Source organism: Glycine max, chromosome 17, assembly GCF_000004515.6.
Source record: "Glycine max cultivar Williams 82 chromosome 17, Glycine_max_v4.0, whole genome shotgun sequence".
Classification (NCBI taxonomy): domain Eukaryota; kingdom Viridiplantae; phylum Streptophyta; class Magnoliopsida; order Fabales; family Fabaceae; genus Glycine; species Glycine max.
The window spans coordinates 32,443,933-32,466,857 of NC_038253.2; the positions used below are offsets into that span (position 1 = coordinate 32,443,933).

Consider the following 22,925-nt stretch of genomic DNA (forward strand, 5'->3'; position numbering starts at 1 on the left):
GAATGATGATTTCCATCATGACGAGACACAATCCCAAACAACAATGCAAAGAAATGAATACGGTTGTTGAAATTAATGGAATGTAACCTAAGATATATTAGAGAGGAATTTCCAAAATCCTTTGACTCTGTTGAGAAAATGCTTGTTAGAACAATATCTTGTATGTTCATGAATAACATTATATGTAGCATAATTCCACTAGGTAAGTCATAAAGCTTTTCTCACTTTGACTATGACTTTTGATCTTCATCTTCCGAGTCTTACTCCTTGTCATTATTTTCATGGAATCTCTTTTTGTAAGGTCAAAGTTACAAATTAATTAAGAAAATTAAACATATACCTAACATATATGCAGATAGACTAAATTTATGTCATATGCAGAATTTATCTTTAGTAATAAAAGAACAACTAGTTCTTCCACGCATCATCTCCTCCGATTTTTGGCATTATTTTATTGCTTCCGCTTGCAAAACCCACGTTCTTCCTCTGCTTCTTCATTCCACCCATTCCCAGTTTTTTTTAAATTTCAATTTGAATTTCCAAAACCCAAGCTACGTGCGGCTAGCTTCCAAACCTGTTAGTTCATGTCACTAAGCTATGTTCAGTTGTTGACGCTATAACATAAATTTGAGCCAGTATGTTGCGCTTTGCTTCCTCTTTTTTTCGTTCCAGCATTTCCCGACTTAATTTCAATTTGATTTTCAAATTTCAAAAGACCAGGCTATGTCTGACTAGGTTCCAGACCTGTGAGTTCATGTCGTCGAGCTATGTTCATTGTTCACGCTATATGCTGGAAAACCTGAAGTATGTGTGACCAGTTTTTATTTGTTGTGTTTCAATTTCAATGCCGCTCGACTACAACTTCCTTCACCACCATCTCCACTGAGTAGTAATCTCCTTTATCGTCGCTACTGCTGAACAGTGAGTTCTTTCACCACCGCATCAATACCATTGGTATGTTTGTTTTCTCATCCTTTTTGTCATTTTCACCTTTCTTATTGTTACAGCTATTTCATATTTGTTTTTAATTTTCCTCATTTTGTTTAATGAATTTCTTGATGTTTTTCATTTGAGAAATCGAAAGGGTTTTTTCCAACAACAAGAAGTTGTGGGTATGTGGTGATTATCATTCACCTTTTTTTCTTTTCATTTTTACTTTTGTGATTTTAATGTCAAAGTTTGATGAACTTGCTTGCCATAACCTACTCTTGTGCATTCTAGCTCTTCACAATTGTCACTGTTGATGAACATGCTCTTGGTTTGAAGGTTATCTTTAGTTTCAAAGTTCCTGACCATAGGTCTGGAAAGGTAAGATAGTCAACCATTTTGCATAAATAAAATTGAGATGCCTAGCATAGTTCAGTCCCATTTTCAATTTTTAACCATGTCCATGAGGAAACTACATAGTTTTGGTAATGTGCCAAATGGGATGTAAGTTGTATGTTTGATGAAATGCCCAAATAAACTGAGTTTTCTAAACCTTTTTTTTGTCTAGCCTTGTGAAATTGCTTTATTTTTTTTATACTATACTATCGTTTGTGGCAAAAAAATTCTGTAAGTACAGGTACTTTATTTGTAGAGTAAAGGATTTGATTAAAGTAAATATTGTTATTTGAGCTGAACCAAAAATATTGAGTGTGGAATGAGAGTTTTTTTCATTTGTACCTTGTATTAATTTTGCAGTTCTTTAAAAAATAAACTGAAAAATAGAATGGCTGAATTTTAGTTGGATTTGTCTCATTTTTTTGATATATTTTTTTTCTAATGTTCTTTCAATTCACCTGAATTGAGTCCATTTTTGAAAAAATTTGCAGACCCTGAGAGAGGTCATCCATGAAGAGTATCACGAGGTGGTTGAGAGACATGTTTTTACATGTTTGAGTTCATTGATATACTACTTTGTATTGTCAAAACAGTGAATTGTTTGAACATTTGCTTTGTGGTATGTTAAGTTAGATTTTTGTTAATTGTAGGATGTTTGTGATAGAGCCTTAAAAATTTATTAAATAATGTGTAGTTGTGTACAAAAGACTATAATTTGATAGGGCCTTGATTCTTGACAATGTAACTAACAGTCAATTGTTTGAATATTTGCTTTGTGGTATGTTAAATTAGCTTTCTGTTAATTGCAGGATGTTCGTGATAGGACCTTATTTTATTACAAGTTTCTCCAATACAATGTATCAATGGCAAATAGTGTGGTTAACCCTGCAAAGCAAGCAGTTTCAGTAATTGTTGATACTCAGGGTAGTGAAATAATTATTCAATGAGTTTGGACTAACTTGAAGTACTTTGCACCATTTCTAAATATAATAAAATATTTTACACTTTTAACAAAATTAAACATAAAATGGGGAGAAAATAATAAATAATTCTCCTTACCATTTACAGTTTTTTTTTGTTTCTTCCCTTTAAAACATGTCTACTTCTTAATGTTTCATGTTTAGTCTTGCCTCAGTTGTTGAATAACCTGAGATATTCTAAATAATATGTTGTGGTTTGTTATTTACATTAGAAATCAATTTTAGCATTTTAAAAATATAAAACATTGTACAAATAACTTTCTGTCTCAACACCTTGTGGTGTGATAGATTAAATTAAACACCTTGTCTTACAGTAACGTTACTTGAAAGTTGAAACATGTTTATATTACTGTGATGCTTGTGTATATTAAAATCTGTCAAACTAACAATAGCAAATTCATGCAACCTTCTTATATGTTCACTTATAAGGAACACCGAGGGACATTTGAGTTTGCAGATGAACTTGGAAATCTATCTATTAGTGCAGAATCTGTAGATTCTATTGTTCCAGCTCAGAGAGTGGAAGCAAATGACAAGGATCTACTTCTAAGTACTTTAGAAAAAGATGAAGGAAGAGATCCTAGTAGCAATGGTTCTGTCTATAATGTTCCTTCCTATAATGGTTCATATGCCCCTTCTACAACTTCAGAACCACTTGCAGACTTGGCATTTCCAAGTACTGGCATATTTGGTCAAGCTTATGCTTCTAGCTTAGCAATTGATGATCTGCGTGGTTTAGATTGGGATTGTAGCCACACCTTATAATTTGGAGACCTGTTTTCCCGTTGGTTTAGATTTTCCAATTGGGACAGGGATGCAGACCTGTTTTAAAGAAGGACAAGCGTGCAAATCCGTTACTACCATGATAATTTTGCATGAGTTCTTCTTTATATTTTATTGTTTCAGTTTTTTTTTTTTACTTAGTCAATAAGTGATTCCTACACTTAAAGAGCAAATAGTTTGTAATCCAAGGTTGCTGGAATCTTGGTAACATTATTTTTTGTTAGAATGGAGATCATTTTTTTTATATTTTGCATATAATAAAATCTATCAGCTATGCAAATTTTATGTTTTCTTATGTAAAATCAGTTTAGACAACCTGTAGTAGGTTAAATTTTATATACTAGGTCAGTGTTATCCACACTTTTTTTCTTGTATCACTGTATTTTTCACCACAAAGAATTCCAAGTCATGTATGTATGTTGAACATTTTGGAACATTGAATACACTCTCAAAAATTTAATGAAAATGTTGAGTTATTTGAGCTGAATCAAAAATATTGAGTGTTGAATGAGAGTTTTTTTCACGACAATCTATGATGTTTTGCAGGTATGACTATTCTAGATACTGGCAGTCATCAGGGAAGTTTGTGTTTATATGAAATGGTTATTCGTGTTAGATCCTGATTCGTCATGCTTAATTTTGGATAGGGGTATAGTTGTAAACATACATGCTGATGAATATTGTTTTTCCTGAACTGTAGCCAAGTAAGCAGAATACATACTCAGACATTGTGGCTGCATACAAGTGTCTAGAAGAGAGTTATAGAGCCAAGCAGGAAGGCATAATCGTTTATAGGCAATCTGTTGGCAGTGGCCCAACTTTGGATCTTGCAGCTAGGTTGCCTCAATTAAGAGTTGTTATTTTGCACTGTCCTATACTATCTGGCTTTAGGGTCAGATTATTTTTACTCTAATTATATATTTCAATCATATTACTTTTTGAATTGTCCTATACATTTTAATGAAAAAAATATTTCAATAATAATTATTTAGTTATATGTTATGTTTTTCCCTTGATTTGTTGTTTGATACAAATTTTGATAATTGAGGATAATAGCTTATTTCCTTTTTCTCTATTATCTTATTGCTTTCTGTTTTGTAAGTATACATACTTGGATGACTTGATGTGATTTATGCGAGAAGATGAAGCTGCAAAAACCATGAATATCTTTGAAGGAGCATCTAAAACTCAGAGAATTAGCAAATCAGCCTTGAAGAACTAGGTGGGGAGAATTAACTAACATAACATATGGAGCTTAATTTGAAGAACTAGAAAGATATATTTATTGTAGTGTCTGAAATGTGTCTTTTTTCTATTCATTGTGTGATTTATTTATTTACTTGGTATTTTTATTTCATTTCCCACATGGTTCTATGACATTATTTACTTTTGACAAACCTTGACCTATAATAATGTATTTAACAAAGCTCAACTGGAAGAGGTTGTAGAAGCCAATTCAGAAAATGACACATTTACTAGTGGAGCCTACTCATATGGTAATTTATGTAATTTGTTGACATTTTCATCATGTCTTGTGCCTAAAGACCATATGAAGATAAAAAATGAAATCTGAATGATGGTAGATAGATACTTCATACTTAAGCTGTTACAGCCTATAGGCTATTTTCAATCTCTTGCCTCCATTTAAAGATAAAGCTTCCTAGGTCTTAAAAAAGAACTTACAAGCATGTGAGCAAGTCTAGCGTTATTTTAGGATTCTTAGCATTTTCTTTGGGTTGTTTGGCATGCACAATAATGCATGATTTGCCGATATGAGGAAATATAGTGGAGATGTATACCCTTTATTTCTCAGCCTGACCTGAATCTAGATTTGGATGACTGAAATAACAGTTGTAGAAACACAATTTTCTTTGTGCATCTAGCCATGTCTTTGCCTTTTCATTTCATGACAAAATTTTAGCTATGGAGAAAATTCATGATGTTTCATAATTGTATTTTGCATTTACAGGAATTAGCAGAACCGTCAATAAGAGATGCTTTTGAATCTTGCATTGAACAAGGTGTTCATCACATTATTGTTTGTCCCTTTATTCTCTTTCCTGGGAGGCATTGGAGTCAGGTAGGTCTGCATAGAATTCTCTCCTACTTTTCTATAAATTGGGAAAATGATTCTTTGACTTATGAAGATAGAAAATATGCAAAAAAATTTAAACTTCACTATTATGCAGGATATTCCTTCCTTAAGTGCAGAGGTAGTGAAGGAACACCCAGATGTGTCATACAATGTAACTGCACCCGTTGGACTACATGAACTATTTGTGGTATGAATTCTCTTACACGTGTTTTATTTATATTAAGTACTTGAGTTGAATTTTTTTAAATACTCACTACAAGTTGTTCCATTTCCAAATTTCAAGTTTGACTGTATTATTGTTGTGGTCAGCTTTGATTAGACTTATTATTCCTTAAATGTCATGTGTCCAAAATAATTTATTTCAAATAATGTTTTACAAACCTAATGGAGTATATTTAATGGTTAGGAAGGTTCTTTATTTTGTAGTTTTGACTTGATCATAGCAATATGCGAGGCATGGAAACAAATCCCTTTGCTTTTAGGTTACTTCTTTAAGATTAATTTAATCTATGTCAAGTGCTCTGTAGGCACAAGGAAAGAACATAGATAGTAAGGTATACACATTTACTTTTGGAATTATTTATCTATTTACACATTTATTTTTAATGTGCAGGTCTTCTGAACAAGGCACATTTGGTAAGTACAAACTCAATTTTAGTTTTTGGTTTATATTTGTAGTCAGTTTTATCCTTGATTGCATGCCTTTATCATTCATACTGTACCTCTTATTGTCTTACAAGTATTTCTTGCATACTAAGAAATTGTTTTGTCCCCTGCCCAAAGTCCTTTAGGATTGATTCTAACTATATGTTGTTTTGAACACAAAGTAGACTAATCCTAATACAGGCTTCGTATTTTGACCATGGTGTGAAGAACTCTAAGAGCATACACTTCGTGCAACAACAAGAATTATTGTCTATTAGTTGATATATAATGGTGTGTTTTTATGGATTATCAATCTGTCACTGTTGGTGTGGACTGCAAGCCACAAAGTAAATATGGGATTTTAGTGTCAGACTCAACTTTGTGGCATCTAGAGTTGAAAGGGAACATTGTTTAGTTGTTACCACTTTGATGTGATCCTTACTAGGAGCGGATCGCTTGATACAGGTTACAGAGTTTGGATGATGCCACTTTCAGAAAGGGAAGATAAGTCAGGGTAAACACCATAAGGATTACCTTGATAAGTTTGAGATTGGTTCAACAAGGAACCCAGAAAGAAGCGCTCACAAAATATTCGCAAAATGCCAAAAGTCCCTTCTATTGAAAATGAGTTCAATACGTATAGTGTATCTAAGGTGCAGCTGGAAAGGCACCAATTTTATTTAATTTAAAATTAAAGCGAAAAATATAAAAAAAATGGCATAGGCCTTCAAATTAGTTTGGGCCAAAATGAAAATGAAAAACTAAAAATATAAAAAACATATTTGGCATGACCTTCAAATTAGTTTGGGCCTTCAGCAACAATCAAGACTCTTGGTATTGTCTCTGGGCCTTCATCCTTCTCCACTTGGGCCTTGTTAAGTATGTCTGATACCATTTATTGGAGGGTATCCTCTAACTGCTTGGTCCTACTCCTGGTCATAGGTCCATGCATTTGGGTTGTTTTTGGATTCTCATCATTCCCTCCTTCTTGAAAAGCATTTGCCCTCAAATCTTCAAAATCACCACCTGCAACAAATGGAGTCAAGTCAGCAACATTAAATGAAGAACTTACTCCATACTCACCTGGAATATCGATCTTGTAAGCATTGTCATTGAACCTCTCAAGTACTTGGAAAGGTCCGTCTCCTCTAGGTTGAAGTTTGGACTTCCTTTGTTTAGGGAACCTCTCCTTCCTCATGTGTACCCAAACCCAATCACCTGGTTCAAATACCATTTTCTTCCTGTTCTTGTTGGCTTGCTTGGCATAGCTTTCATTCTTCTTTGCAATTTGAGCCTTCACTTGCTCATGCAATCTTTTCACATACTCAACTTTAACCTGTGCTTCCTTATGCTAAGTTTGGCCATCTTTCTCTGGCACTAGAATAACTGAGACGGCACACGGACTCAAGCTTTCTTGCACCTGTGGAAGCAATGCCTTCAAAGGTTATTTTGATGATGCCAAAGAATTCAAGAATCAAGAGAAAGATTCAAGATAAGTTTCAAGTTTCAAGTTTTCAAGAATCAAGAATAATCAAGAACAAGATTCAAGACTCCAGATTCAAGAATCAAGAGAAGACTTAATCAAGATAAGTATGAAAAGGTTTTTTCAAAAATTGAGTAGCACATGGATTTTTCTCAAAACATGTTTACCAAAGAGTTTTTACTCTTTGGTAATCGATTACCAGATTGTTGTAATCGATTACCAGTAGCAAAATGGATTTGAAAAAGTTTTCAAATGAATTTACAACATTCCAATTGATTTCAAAAAAGTTGTAATCGATTACAATGTTTTGGTAATCGATTACCAGTGCCTTTGAACGTTGAAATTCAAATCCAAATATGAAGAGTCACATCCTTTCACTAAAAGCTTTGTGTAATCGATTACACTAATTTGGTAATCAATTACCAGTGGTTGTTTCTGAATAAATCAAAAGATGTAACTCTTCAAATGGTTTTTGACTTTTTCAAATTGGTTTTAAGTTTTTCTAAAAGTTATAACTCTTCAAAATGGTTCTCTTGACCACACATGAAGAGTCTATAAAAGCAAGGCTTTGTTTTGTTTTTTCAATCAATCTTTCTAAGCAATCTTTCTATCAATTCATCTCAATCATTTCTTTCAATCATCTTTCAATATTTTCTTTCATCTCTTTCAACAGTTGTTCTGTTTCATCTTCTCTTCATCTTTCTAGAAGTTTTTGTTCAAAACTTTCTCTTCCAAGAAAAGTTCTTTGTTCAAAAACTTGTGCTATTCATCTTTTTCATTCCCTTCTCCCTTTGCCAAAAAGAATTCGCCAAGGACTAACCGCCTGAATTCTTTTTGTGTCTCTCTTCTCCCTTTTCCAAAAGAACGAAGGACTAACCGCCTGAATTCTTTTATATATCCCTTTTCCCTTGTCAAAGAATTCAAAACGACACAGTCTGAAAATTCTTTTGATTCTTCCCTTTCCCTTATACAAAAGTTTTCAAAGGACTAACCGCCTGAGAATCCTTTTGTATCCCTATTCACAAAGTATCAAAGGTTTAATCGCCTGAGATCTTTGTCTTAACACATCCTTTGTGGTACAAGTAGAGGGTACATCCTTTGTGGTACAAGTAGAGGGTACATCTACTTGGGTTTGACTGAGAACAAGAGAGGGTACATCTCTTGTGGATCAGTTCTAGTGGAGGGTACATCCACTAGGTTCAAAGAGAACAAGGGAGGGTACATCCCTTGTGGATCTTTGCTTGTAAATGGATTTTTACAAGGTTAAAAGAAATCTCAAGGACCGAAGGTCGCTTGGGGACTGGATGTAGGCACGGGTTGTTGCCGAACCAGTATAAAAACTCTTGTGTGTTTGTTTCCTTCTTCCCTACTCTTTTACTTTCCGCTGTGCATTTAATTTTCGCTTTTACTTTCTGTTAAGTTTCTCTTCTTCTCCTCATTCTCTTAACACTTTAGTAAAAGCCTTAGAAGAGTAATTTTTAATTAGTAAAGGTTTAGGAATAATTAATTCAACCCCCCCTTCTTAATTATTCTGAGGCCACTCGATCCAACAACACCCACCCCTTCTGCTTGAGGTCTTGCACTTGCTTATGAATCTCCTCAGTCTCTTAGGGATTGCTTCTGTAAGCTGGCCGGTTAGGCAATGAAGTTCCTAGAAGGAGGTCAATTTGATGTTCTATGCCTCTTAAAGGTGGCAATCCATGAGGAATCTCCTTAGGAAAGACATCTTTAAATTCCTGCAATAAGAGTTCAACACTAGGAGAGACAAAAATAGTTAACTCATTAGAATTATCAGCAAAAACTTTACTGTCTTTGCAGTACGGTAGATAGAGCGGCTCATGAGCAAATAACACTTTCCTCACTTCACTTGCCTTTGCTAAACAATTAAAATTTCTCTCATGTGTATCACTTTTTCTTTCACGTGTATCACTCTTTCCCTCACGTGTATCACTCTTCTTTTTCCTATTCCTCTTTGGTGCTTCACTCTTTTCTTTCTTTTGTTCTCTCTTTTCCCTCATTCTGATTTGGTCATCACACACTTCTCTAGGGTATAAAGGTTTAAGAATAATTTTCTGGTCATGGTGCTGGAAAGAAATCTTGTTGGTGAAGCCATCATGCATTATTTTGGTGTCATACTGCCATGGTCTTCCAAACAGTATATGAGTCGCCTCCATTGAAACCACATCACACAGCACCATATCATTCTATCTTCCAATGGTGAGACACACCTCAACCTGCTAAGTCACTTTTACCTCTTCATCTTCACTAAGCCATTGAAGTTTGTATGGCCTAGGATGGGGCTTAGTATCCAAATTCAGTTTGGACACTAACCTGGAACTTGCAACATTGGTATAGCTTCCTCCATCAACAATTAAAGACCAAAGCTTGCCATTAATTGTACATCTGGTGTGGAAAATATTTTCTCTTTGGGTGTCGTCCAGTGGCTGCATCTGACTTCACAAGAGCCTTCTCACCATTAGCATATCACCCTGCATAGCTTTCTCCTCAAGCTCTTCTTCCACCTCTTCTTCTTCACTGATTTCAGATTCACTGGTGATTTCTCCATCTGCCTTCATGATCATGGTTCTCCTGGTTGGACAGTCAAAAGCAATATGTCCTCTGCCTAAGCATTTGAAGCATTTTATGTTTCTGGTACCGGTGTTGGATCATGGGGTAGAATTATGCTTAGTTCTAGCTACTGACATTCCATGTGAAGACTGTGTTGATGGGCTGGATGAGTTGCCTCCCTCCTTCTTGGATTTGTTGGTCCAGTTCTAGTTGAAGGTGCTGGATGAGTTCCTTCTTGCTGCGCTTTTTCTCTTCAGTTGTTGTTCAACCCAAACTTCCTTATGCAGGAAGTCATCCAATTCCACGTACTCCTGTAATTCAACAACATCTCTAATGTCAGGATTTAGGCCACTCAGAAAATGAGTCATTGTGTCCTTAGTTTCCTCTTCAATGTTTGTCCTCACTAGTGTCATCTCCATCTCTTTGTAATACTTCTCCACAGTCAGACTTCCTTGAGACAGCCTCTGGAGTTTCTGTCGCATGGTTCTGTTGTAGCTAGTTAGAACATACCTCTTTTGCATAACCCTTCTCATCTCAGTCCATGTATCTATCTCCCGCCGTTCCTCTCTCATCATCTCTCTTTGATTTTTATTCCACCAAACAAGGGCATAGTCTGAGAATTTAGTTGTTGCTAACTTTACCTTCTGTTCTTCAGTATAATCATTGCAAGAGAATACATGCTCAATCTTCATCTCCCAGTCAAGGTAGGCGTCTGGGTCACTCCTACCTTTGAAATGAGGTACATTGAGTTTTACTCCCTCAATTATATTCTGCCCCTCCATTCTGTTTTGCCTGGGTCCATCATTGCCCCCTCTGTTCCCACCATAATGTCTTCCAGTATTCTAATTTAGTTGGTTCTCCAATCCTTTAATTCATGCATAGAGCTTTTCATTGTTATGGTTCAGCAAACGTTGTATCTGTTCATCACGTCCAATATAAACGCTGAGATCTATCCAGTTAATGATATTCACCACCACCGTCACCTGTTCCTACCATAATTAAAGAGCAGAAAAATTTGCATTAATTTAAACAAAGGTTTCAGGACCTCACCACACTCTACTCACATGTTTCTCTCTTTGATGGAAGCACACTCATGTTTGATGCTCTCAATATAGGCTTTTGTGTGATGTTTTCACTCTTGCCTTTTACCACTCATTCCCTCTTAAGTTCCTAGATGAATCAAATTGGACGCACAAGGTAATAGAACAGGAAAGACAGCTTAATTATCACGGACTCAATAATAGATTTGGATAATAGATTTGGATAATAGATTTGAATAACAGATTTGGATAACAGATTTGGATAACAGACTTGAATAATAGGTTTGAATAACATATTTGGATAACATATTTTGATAACTGATTTGAATAACAGATTTCAATGACATGTAAACTTCAAATGGTCATAACTTTTGTTACGGTTATCCTTTTAAGGCCCACTATAAATCAAAATGCTCATAATTGAGAGGAGAATCCCTTGGCAAATCCTAAACAAGATTTTTGCATAAAACGGCTCTAACCGCCTCAAATCTGTGTTCAAAGATCAAACACCCACTTTTTTAAAAAAAAAACTATTTTTTCAAACTTTCTGCAACTTCTTTTTAATAATGCTTTCTTTTCAAATTTGTCTAGGATAATTTAGGAAATTCGTTCAATAGGCAATTAGGCAATTTGACCTCCTAAACCCCAAATTCATCCAGGAAAGAAAAATTGTCCCCAAACAGAATTGAAACAGAAATTTGAAACATAACGAAGCAAGAACAAGAGCAAAGCAACAACGAAACAAGATGCTAACAAGAACGCAAACAGACATGCAAACAAGAACACAAACAGACACGCAAACAAGAACGCAAATTACAGAACAAAACACGAACCTGAGACAAATCACAAAGAGAAAAAAATAAAAATAAAAATTGGATAGGATAGAACCTGTATCAAGAGCCGAAGCTCTGATACCAGATGATGTAATCCTTACTAGGAGCAGATCACTTGATACAAGACACAGAGTTTGGATGATGCCACTTCTAGAGAGGAAAGATAAGTCAGGGTAGATGCCACAAGGATTACCTTGATAAGTTTGAGATTGGTTCAACAAGGAACCCAGAGAGAAGCTCTCGCAAAATATTCGCAAAATGCCAAAAGTCCTTTTTATTGAAAATGAGTTCAATACATATAATGTATCTGAGGTGCAGCTGGAAAGGCACCAATTTTATTTAATTTAAAATTAAAACAAAAAATAGAAAAAAAAAATGGCATGAGCCTTCAAATTAGTTTTGGCCAAAATGACAACAAAAAAATAGAAATAGAAAAAACTTATTTGGCATGACCTTCAAATTAGTTTGGGCCTTCAACAACAATTAAGACTCTTGGTAGTGCCTATGGGCCTTCATCCTTCTCCACTTTTATGTTGTGGTTTATTTTATGTGCTTATGTTAATTGTGTTTTCCTTTTTTCTATCTTGAGGTGCATATGAATGTAGAGAAATAGATGTTGAAATAGTTAGAAATATTTCTTTCAATCTATTATTATGACATGAATTTTATTTACTATAGAACAGGTTCATAAACATCAATTTGTGCCTATGGCGTTTATTGCTTTGGAAAAGTATTACTTGAGGTGACAAAAATTGTTGATCCGCCAATGGTCATTGATGAGGATTTCTTAGAGGAAATATGGGCTATATCCATTGTTGTTGGGTCTTGCCTAAAAGTTATGACATCAGAGTTCTTTCGATGTAACAGTTACTCCAACATCCTCTAGTACAAAACACAAAAGAACTAGCAGTTTAAAGAGGCCAGGAACTACCGATTCGTAGTCACAGGGTAGTGATATAGGAAAACTTTCTATTCTTTTAGGTCTTAAACTTTTTAACTCTAACGAACTTATAAATTTTATATATCTTCCTTTTTTCCTCAATCATTAGTTATGTGTGATGTAGGACTATTTTATATTCGACAAAAGGCTTAAAATTAATGGGTTGTCCGCTATAGTTGGTATTTATCAGAAACAAAATTGTTGAATTAATAAAGTATCATGCCCAAATGAATTCCTTTTTAAAAAAACAAAATAATAATATGAAGAATCATTTATAGACAATATTTTTACAAGCAATTACGAGGAGCAACTATTCTAAGAGTCATAAATTAGTAATTGTGTTAAATATTCAAAGAAAAAAAATTATCATCTTAATAATGTTATCTAACTTAAGCATAATTGTGACTCAAAAAAGATATTTATAGTCTACACAAGACATGTGTTTGGCTAAAACCAAATTAGAAAATAGGAAACATGTTTTCAGATAAAAAAAACCCAACCACAAACCGAAAACAAAATTGAAGGAAAAATAAATTTGGACTTAGGCAACACAAAAATTTGAAATAAGAAAATATTTGAAATGAGAGGAAGAAAATGGTTTTTAAACTTAATTCAAATTAGTTAAGAAGAGGAATTCTTAAGTGAGTAAAAAAGAGACAGAAAAAATGGAAAGAATAAAAAAAAAGGATCTACGAGTTACGCACAAATAAGTTATAAAAAAAGGATTTGACATGAGCCCGATATAAATAATCTAGGCCTGAGCTTAAAAAAAATAAAAAATACTTCAATTTTTCTCTATTTATTTTTACTTATCATTTTAGTTATGAAAGGTGAAGATGTTAACTCTTTTTTCAATATATGAACTGATTGATTATTTAAACGCGGGTGATTTTTTGATGTTAACTCTTTTTTCAGTATATGAATTGATTGATTATTTAAACGCTGGTGATTTTTTTTTTTTGTCTTTATATATATTCAATGTGTGATGATTTATAAATTACTGTCTAAAAGCGTTAACAATTAATATATTTTTAATATGTCACTTTAATTATTTATATAAAGTGAAAATATTAACTATTTTTCATGTATCTTCACTTAAATCCCACACTTTTCATGGAACAATATATTTCATGTTATTGTTTGTGTATTTAATTATTATCATTCTTATATTGTTATTGTCATTATTATTTGAAGTTTTTATCATTATTAATTTGATTAATTTAAAATATTGAAAACATTAATTTTATAATAATATTGTTTTTTATTTACTAATTTATGGATTTATTTTCTTTTTTATTCCACATTTAAAAACTCTTACTCAAATTTTATTAATTTTATTCATTCACATCCAATAAAACAACCGCCAGAAAGAGAGTTACTATCTTCCTTTACTATCTTCCTCATGGTTTGTGCGTGTTGTTTTTGGGTTGCCACATGATAGACAAGGGAAACATAATCAATCATGTACTAATTCTTCCAAAAGCATGCAACAATCATGAAATCAAATGAACAAAACTCCAATTAAAAACATTGACAATAAATCATGACAGAAATGGTTGGATCAACCCAAAAATAAGGTGTGTAATGTGTGTCACTGATAGTTTAGTCCTTTTCTTCAAAATAAAATTAATTTTCAAATTTTTTTTCCATTTTCTTTGACCATGTGTGCCACTAATCTTTGTAAAATCAACATTCTTTATTGAGTTAATTTTATCACCTATTTATTCATTTAATTTGTTTCATAGGTCTCTACATTGCTTAAGTTGATCAAGATATTTAAATTAAAATGTAATATTTTTTTATCATATCTATAACTTGATATATTAAAAATTTATTAAATAATATGTAGTTGTGTACAACAGAAATGATAATTTAAAATAAAATCCATATTTGAATTGATTAAAAATATATTATCTTATTCAATATATTCTTGATCAATTAAATTAACCTATTTTATATTTTCTTTATTAAATCAATTTTAATAATGAATAACTGCATTTCCAAAAAAAAAGGTAAAATGAAAAACATAAATAGTATATAATATTGGTCATATTACATAGATGTACTTAACATAGTGGTTGTATGCGATTAAAAATATGAAGTTGATGTATGCAAATAGCAATATGAGATTTATGATAATAAAATAAAAAAAGATAAAATTTAAGTATAATATTAAATTCAATATTATTTAATTATTTTAACATCCATTCATAATAAAAAGGTTATTTAAAATTTTATATTATTGACTATACTGAAATTCAACATTAAGGAATTTAAACCAGTTAGTTAAATAATGTGTATTAGTTGTTATAAACTCTTTAAAACCTAAGTTTGATTCTTATAAAAATAAACAATGGTTTTAAAAAACAATAGAAATATAAGTATATTTTTTATATTAAAATAATGGCATTTTGATATTTGGTTTGTACCATTAACAATATATATACACCAATTATCTTATCATTCTTTTTAATGATGTTTTTCAAAATCTATGGTAAGTATCTAAAAATTCATCAAAAATCTATGTAAGTATCTATGGTAACTATTATTGTTATTAATAATCATTCTCTTCTATATTTGTTTATTATCATTGTAGAGAATATCGACGAGATGGAGACGATGTTAGGGAACAAGAATAAAGTTCAACATACAATATAAGCCTTATTTATCAATATAATAATATTTCCTTAGTTTTTATCAATAAAATTAAATATATATTTCATTGTTTATAAAATTTTAAAACATGAATAGCCATGGATATAAATTGAAGCTAAATAGAACGTGCTATTTGATGAAATATATTATACTGTATGAGTCATATTAGTTTTGGTTCTCATTAAATAAGTTCTACACCGTTATTAATATGTTATGTTAGCAGTTGTGGTAACTATTATTGCTATTAATATTTATTTATTTTCTCTCTCCTATATTTGTTTATTATCTTGGTTGAAAACTAGGTATGGGGATAGAGACGATTTTAAGGAACAAGTATAAAGAATACCATACAATCTCGTGGTGCTCCGATGTCATGTTTATCTTAATCATCATTTATACATTTTTTTAAATAGTTATATATAAACATAAGATTAAGTACTTTTTTAATATATTTTTTGTTTAATTTTTTTTAATATTTGTATTTGTTCCCATGTTTATATTAAATCATTTATCACATGACATTGTCAAGTTGACGCTCCATATTAGTCTTGCAATCGTTCTTCAAAATATTTATTATGAATGCATTTCAATATGTTTAGTTGTTTCAGATTTCTACTTCATAGTTTAGTCTTTTGTGAATAATATACTAACAACATTTATAACAACAATAACCTCAACAAAATTAAATATGTATTTCATTATTTCTCAAAATTTTAAAAAACATGAATATCATGTATATCCTCAAATCTAAATACACAATGTTATTTTATAAAATATATTATGTATTTCAATTATATTTGTTTTGGTTTTCAATAAATAAGTTTTACATTGTTACTATTATACTATGTAAGTATCTATGGTAATTATTATTGTTATCAATATTCATTTTCTGTCTTCTATATTTGTTTATTATCGTCGTCGAGATCCTTGGACAAGGATAGAAATGATGTTAGGGAACAAGTATAACGGATAACATATGATCCTGTGGTGCTCCATCGTCACGCTTATCTTAACCATCATTTATACATTTTTTTTTAAAATAATTATATATAAATATAAAATTAAATAATTTTTATATTTCTTTTTATATTTTTGGGGTTTAATTTTGTTTTCGAAATTAAAAAAATACTTTGATTTGTTCTTGTGTTTTTATTAAATCATTTATCATATGGCATTGTGTTAGCTTATATGCATTTTCGTTCTACTCCCATTTATTTTTGCATTTTTCATTTGTTCCAAATAGTGTGTATTATTTTATGAAAGAAAAAAGGTTCAGTCATTTGATTTTAGAAGACACTCTCAAATGCCACATTGTTTACAATGACGGGAGAAAGTCAACAAAAATTGAATCCTGCAGGAGAGTTTTTTTTTTAAACAAAAAGTTTGCAGCCTGACATGAAAAAAGTCTTTGAATTTTGTGATCCAAATGTTAACTATGTTTTGTTTTGGGCATGTTTGTAAATAGACTACAATGTGAATATGACAATTGTAAATTTTTGTAAATTGAATCGTCTTTCTTTTGCTACAATGTTTTAACATTATAACTTTGTAATTTCCATTTTGTTCAAATTAGTTTATATGTAGTGATGATTCATTTTTACCTTATATTAATTTTTTCCTCATTAACTTGCTTTCAAATTTTATAAATAACAATATTATAACTGTATAATCCATACATGTGTTGTAATCTTTATTTTTCAGCTTACCCGTGCGAGTAAGTGAACTAGTTACACATAAAAAGAGTTAAAGAAGGTGCTGGGAAAATTTTGAATAACAACTATTCTATCATTCTTTTCACCATAAAAACCTACTTCTTTGATTCACTATTGGAAAAATCTTCTTGAACCTGGGATCATTTCTTGCAATTCTCCAAGGAGTGCCCCACAATTTTCTAGGAGGGGTAGACCAAAGGCAATCTCTCATAAGAGATATCCAGGAAAAATTTATAAACTTCTTTTTCCACAAAAATCTGATCACGTAAATCTTTTGCCAAGTCTAGGTTGACAAGGACCCCGACATAATGGCCAAAATATTTATTGGATGTTGCATCATCCATGGCGAGAGGGATGCCAACACCTCTGGCTATGTTAAAGATGATAGTGGGACACCAATACTCCTATGGTAAGCCATGAATTTGACTCCAACATTGGGTATTGGTTTGTTTCACAGTGCTAGGATTAAAATCAGGTGTCCAAGAAAATAATTGCAAGAACCCTCGTTGCTAAATCAGGTGTTCATAAAAAATGTAAGCCCTAGTAGAGATGACATGACCTCTCCATTGAATATTAATATAATCAATAATAATCTAACTACTTAAATAATATAATTAAAAAATATGGTATTTTTTTAATAATGTAATAATATAAATATTAAAATAAAAATATATTTTAAAAAAATATTTATTTGTATATTATGTTAGCATATATTATTTTAAATAAAAAATTGTTATGTCAACTTCTGTTTTTTGTTTTTGATCTTTAACATCTCTTAGTATTTTAATTTCATCATATGATCCCAAAATAAGAACAAAAATACCCAAGTCTCTTCAACTTTCAACATTATTCAATTTACGTCTTGATAGTGCTACAATTTTGTTCGATAAAAGTGATCCATGTCAATCCTTTTCTCAAGTTGTAAGAGTTAAACACTTTATGCATTAATGATCATAAGGAAATCTTTTCTAATGCCTTTGTCTTAGATAGATAAGAAACCCTCAATATAACCAATGCAAAATTGTCAGTCTGATCATGAAATATACTCATCATCAAGGAACTATGATATCTACACCTTATCTAAGTTCTTTTTAACTTTTATTGTTGCTCCTTTGCAACCACTGTGTGGGCTTAAATTGCAACATTATCAAGATGCAAGCTTAATCATGCTAAAAGATCAAGAAACTAGGGGATTTTTGTTCTTTTTTTTTACATCATATGGTGAAACTAAAAAGATACTAGGAGATGCTAAAGACCAATAAAAATAAAAAATAAAAAACAAAAAACAATTCAACAAAGCAAGATTCATGATTGATGAATGAAACTTATATACTCAATTGTTGGATATTATAACATACAATATATCCTACAAAATTTGTAATATCTTAGGTTAAAAGTAATTATGGAGATGCAAGTCAAGAGTTTGTAGGGGACGACTACCATCTTGGCAAGATACAATCTCAGAGATAAATTCAAATAAAAGATGGTTGCTGAAATCAATGGAATGTAAAGTAAGATTATAGAAGAATTTCATAAATCCTTCCATTGTTTTGACAAGACGCATCTCTAAGAAATTTTTTATATGTTCATGAATAACATTGTAAGTAGCAAAATTGCACTTAAAAAGTCATTAAGTTGGCCTTTCTCACTCATAATGTGGCTTCATTTCTTCATCTTTTGACTCCTTACTTGTCATCATTTTTATTGATTCTCTTATATAAGATCAAACCTACATATTTAGAAAAATTAAATATACCAAATTTACATATATACAAACATACTAAATTTATGATAGATACGTAACTACACAAAAAGAGTTAAAAAAAGATGGTAAAATTATCTCCCATTTAACTCTTTTTTTTGAGTAGTTCTATATATAAAAGATTTTGTGCATCTACATATATGTAAGTTAGGTATATTTAATTTTAAAAATTAATTCTTAACTTCTACCTTAAAAAAAGGGAATCCATGAAAGTAATGACAAAGAATGACAAAGAGTCATATATATATATATATATATATATATATATATATATATATATTAGGTTTTGTATATAACATAAATTTAGTGCATTTGCATACATGTAAGTTAGGTTTTTTGTCCAACTTTTTTGTGTAGGTTGCTAACATACTCCAACTAAAAAAGAGTTTACAATATGTTAGTAATCCCATATATATACATAGATAGATAGAGAGGAGGAATCAAATTATACGGGTGTAACTTTGACCAACTATTGCATTATTCAATAATTTTTCCATTCGATAATATTTTTTAAAACCTATTGTTGGATTGCAAGTTTCTTTCACAAAGATCATATATATAAAATTTCGTATTTATAAAAAATTATTTGTTACCTCTTTCACATATATTAAAATCGATGCAATATAAAATTTTCAAAATATATTAAAATATGTTGGAAAAAATATACTAAAATATGAATCATTAGATTACCTAGTTATTGATGTTTAATTTTGACAATATTTGACACAAACAATCTTGGAAATAAAGAAATATAATTCAACGATTGAATTTATAAAAATTATATTCTATATGAAATTATTAAATGGTGTAATAATTGCTTAAGTTACACCAGTGTAATTTGATCATTTCTCATTATATATATATATATATATATATATATATGCCATAAACAATTAAACATGTATTATACTTTTGAACACTTTGTGGGTGTTTTCATTGAGAATTTCTCTGAACAAGGAAAATTAGGGTGTGGTAGATGACAAACAATTCAGATTTGTTGAGGCTTGGATTTTATGTTAGTGTAGAACAATTGAAAAAGAGTGTGTTATATGTGGTGGAAAGGAATTGAAGTATATGAGGATGTACACTTTTTGGGAGGAGGCACTGCCTTGATGTGAGAGGTGCCTAAGGCTTGCATTGCATGTCTAATTGATGAATGACACCAATGAAGCCTCATCGTTCTCTTAAATTATCTTATTTATATTATTTTACATGGATTATGCATACTGCATTTTGGAGATAGGGAGTTATGGATTTTCAAATATCTACACTTGCTTTGTAAGAAAAAGTTTATAAAAAATATTATAGATAAATGAACAAAAAATATTGTGGTGTTCATCAACAAAGTGAAAAAACATTGCACTTAATGAATACCAACGAGACATGATTGCTTTAGTTTCCCTGATTAAAGAAAAAATAAGAAACTTTCCTAGTCCTCACATCCACCAGAGAACAGAAAACGAAAGAAAAATCTTCATATGGAGTACAAGTGCGAGGTGAAGTCTCACATCACGTAGAAATAAAAAAGTTGACCACCATATAAGTGAGGAGAAGACCCATAAACCTAATCTTAAGGTTTTGGGTTAAAGAGTGGTGTCAAGTTCAGTAATGTGGTTATTCATGGTTAGTGTAAATCTCCCCGATGTTTACTCCCTTAGTTGTCCCAACAATTGGTATCAGAGTTGATGGTTCGACTTGATGATCGACTCAGAAGAGTAAGATGGTGACCGTGACACCCTCTATCCGATATACATATTTATATAATAAAATACATGGAAATGCAAAATTACATAAAAGAGATTTTATTTCCTGAGTGTAAAAGAGTTCATGTGGGTAAAAGGTTTACATTCACGTTAATCATCAAATAAAAAACTTATCAAATAAGGGTATAAAAACATCTCCGACCCAAAATAAGGTCGTTAAATTATTTTTTTTCTACTAAAGGAAAACAAGTTAAGCAGTGGAACAACATAAAGTAACATGTTCAAAACATTCAAATAATATAGAAACCTATGCCTCAATGTAACATCCTATCAGCGTATTGTGTCCCGACATCCTCCAGCACGAGGTTTCTTAAAGCAATCCACCAAACCATCTGCTCCCACGAATATAAGGTTCAATATCATCCCAGGATCCAAACATAAACAACACACGGGGAGTGAGTTATCACATTCCTAAATAGGTAGAGATAAACAAAGACACATATATATAGTATAAGTATAACAAGCTCAACTTAGCACAAGGATTTAATCACAAAATCACATTCCACACCTTCACATTAATCACGTGTTCAAAACAATAAATCTCAAGTACAACACAACATCTCACACTAACACAATTCATTACCCACCATCACGTAGCAAGTCACAATGATCATTACACAGATGTTATACAACAGATACACTAAGACTCAATCTTATATGCAATGTGGTACCATGTTAGTGAAAAACCTCGTTGGGCACCTAGGAGTACATGACAAGACAGATCACGTACTAGTAAGTCAGGTCACTCTCACTAGGTCAAATCATAAGGAGACCAGTTAGGGTCATGTTATTTTGCTAGAATTCTCCAACCATGTGGGATCAACACATGCTTAAAGGATCACTCAAACCGAGTGTATTTACACCCAAGGCCTAGACTCCGAAGAGTCCGTTAAGCGTCAAGGCCTCTCTTCCTGATTTAGGTCCAACCTAGAAAACATTTTAACATGTAGACTCTATCTATGAACTATACAAAACACACGACTCCTCAATTGTTCTCAAAATAATTTTAACTCATCGTGCCTTAAAGTAATTCAACTCGTCGGGTTCTCACAGCGGATCCCATCATAATACTCGTCGCGCATTAACTCGTCGCCCTTAAAGGGTCTTATAGTCGTGTGATTGTATAGTTCATAGCTCACCACTCGATGCATACAACATCTCAATACACGTGTGATCTCACAATTTTACACATACTCAACTTATCACATACACCCAATCTCAATTACAATGTTATAATCCCAAAGTAACATGTTATCAAACCTCATGAATCATATACACATCACACAATATTAATATATTCATGGCACAAACATAGACTTTACCTATGAACTATATAATACACACAACTACTCAGTTATTTTCAAAATCATTTTAACTTGTCGCGCCTCAAAGTGATTCAACTCATCGAGTTCCCACAATAGATCTCATCACAATACTCGTCGCACATTAAGGCATATAATCATTCACTTATTCATTTGGTTAATAGCATAGAACAAGTGATCACATCATGGGGAACAAAACCCCTCAATAAATTTCAAGAAAACATGCAAGAATCAATTATGTGATCCTTATTAGGAGCGGATCACTTGGTACAAGTCAAGGAATCAGATGACGCCACTTCCAGAGATGGAGATAAGTCAAGGGTACATGTCACAAGGTTTCAACCTTGATAAGTCCGGGATTGGTTCAACAAGGAACCCAGAGAGACGCTCTCACGAAATACAAATGTATTTTCTGAAAAATGCCAAAAGTGTTTTTCCTTCAAAATGAGTTGAATACATATAGTGTAGCTGAAAATTGGTGCAGCTAAAAAAGCATAGGATTCACCCAACAATTTTATTTAATTAAAATTAAAAAAATAGAAAATATTCGATATAGGCCTTCAGCAATCAAGATTCTTTGGAGTGCCTCTGGGCCTTCGTCCTTCATCTTCACTAAGCCAGTGAAGTCTGTATGGCCTAGGATGGGGCTTAGTTTCCAAATTCAGTTTGGACACTAACCTGGAACTTGCAACATTGGTACAACTTCCTCCATCAAAAATTAAAGAGCAAATCTTACCGTTAATGGTACGCTTGGTGTGGAAAATATTTTCTCTTTGGGTGTCATCCAATGGTTGTATCTGACTTCCCAACAGCCTTCTCACCATTAGCATATCATCCTGCATAGCTTCCTCCTTGAGCTCTTCTTCCACTTCTTCTTCACTAATTTCATATTCACTGATGATTTCTCCATCATCCTTCATCATCATGGTCCTCCTGGTTGGACATTTAGAAGCAATATGTCATTTGCCTAAGCATTTGAAGCATTTTACTTTTCTGGTACCAATGTTGGACAAGGCAAAAT

General features: G+C 32.0%; 1 protein-coding gene across 19 annotated transcripts; it reads left to right on the plus strand.

Moving 5' to 3' along the window:
• Positions 1–331: 331 nt before the first annotated feature.
• On the plus strand, positions 332–12,792 carry LOC102668868 (sirohydrochlorin ferrochelatase, chloroplastic). 19 transcript variants are annotated; one of them, XR_005889244.1, is made up of 9 exons: positions 332–635; positions 716–1,308; positions 2,133–2,247; positions 3,633–3,697; positions 3,787–4,308; positions 5,056–5,166; positions 5,276–5,368; positions 5,795–5,817; positions 12,429–12,792. XR_005889244.1 is itself a non-coding variant. In XM_041011011.1 (5 exons), exons 1-4 carry the CDS (start codon positions 4,550–4,552, stop codon positions 5,801–5,803), a joined length of 246 nt encoding a protein of 81 aa, XP_040866945.1. In that variant the 5' UTR covers positions 4,315–4,549; the 3' UTR covers positions 5,804–5,817; positions 12,434–12,792. The 19 variants fall into 19 exon arrangements, 2 of the variants coding, with proteins under 2 accessions (XP_040866945.1, XP_040866944.1); XR_005889240.1 differs by adding an exon at positions 1,815–1,942 and having other exon boundaries at positions 334–635; positions 3,633–4,308; XR_005889237.1 differs by adding an exon at positions 1,815–1,942 and having other exon boundaries at positions 335–635; positions 716–1,112; positions 1,222–1,308; positions 2,133–4,308.
• The last annotated feature ends 10,133 nt before the right edge of the window (positions 12,793–22,925 follow it).

Bases quoted from the DNA above. Each gene is read 5' to 3' on its own strand.
- LOC102668868 (XM_041011011.1), top strand. From the start codon at position 4,550: ATGACACATTTACTAGTGGAGCCTACTCATATG. The intron at 4,583-5,055 runs GTAATTTATGTA...TTGCATTTACAG, and splicing joins TAGTGGAGCCTACTCATATG to GAATTAGCAGAACCGTCAAT. The intron at 5,167-5,275 runs GTAGGTCTGCAT...ACTATTATGCAG, and splicing joins CTGGGAGGCATTGGAGTCAG to GATATTCCTTCCTTAAGTGC.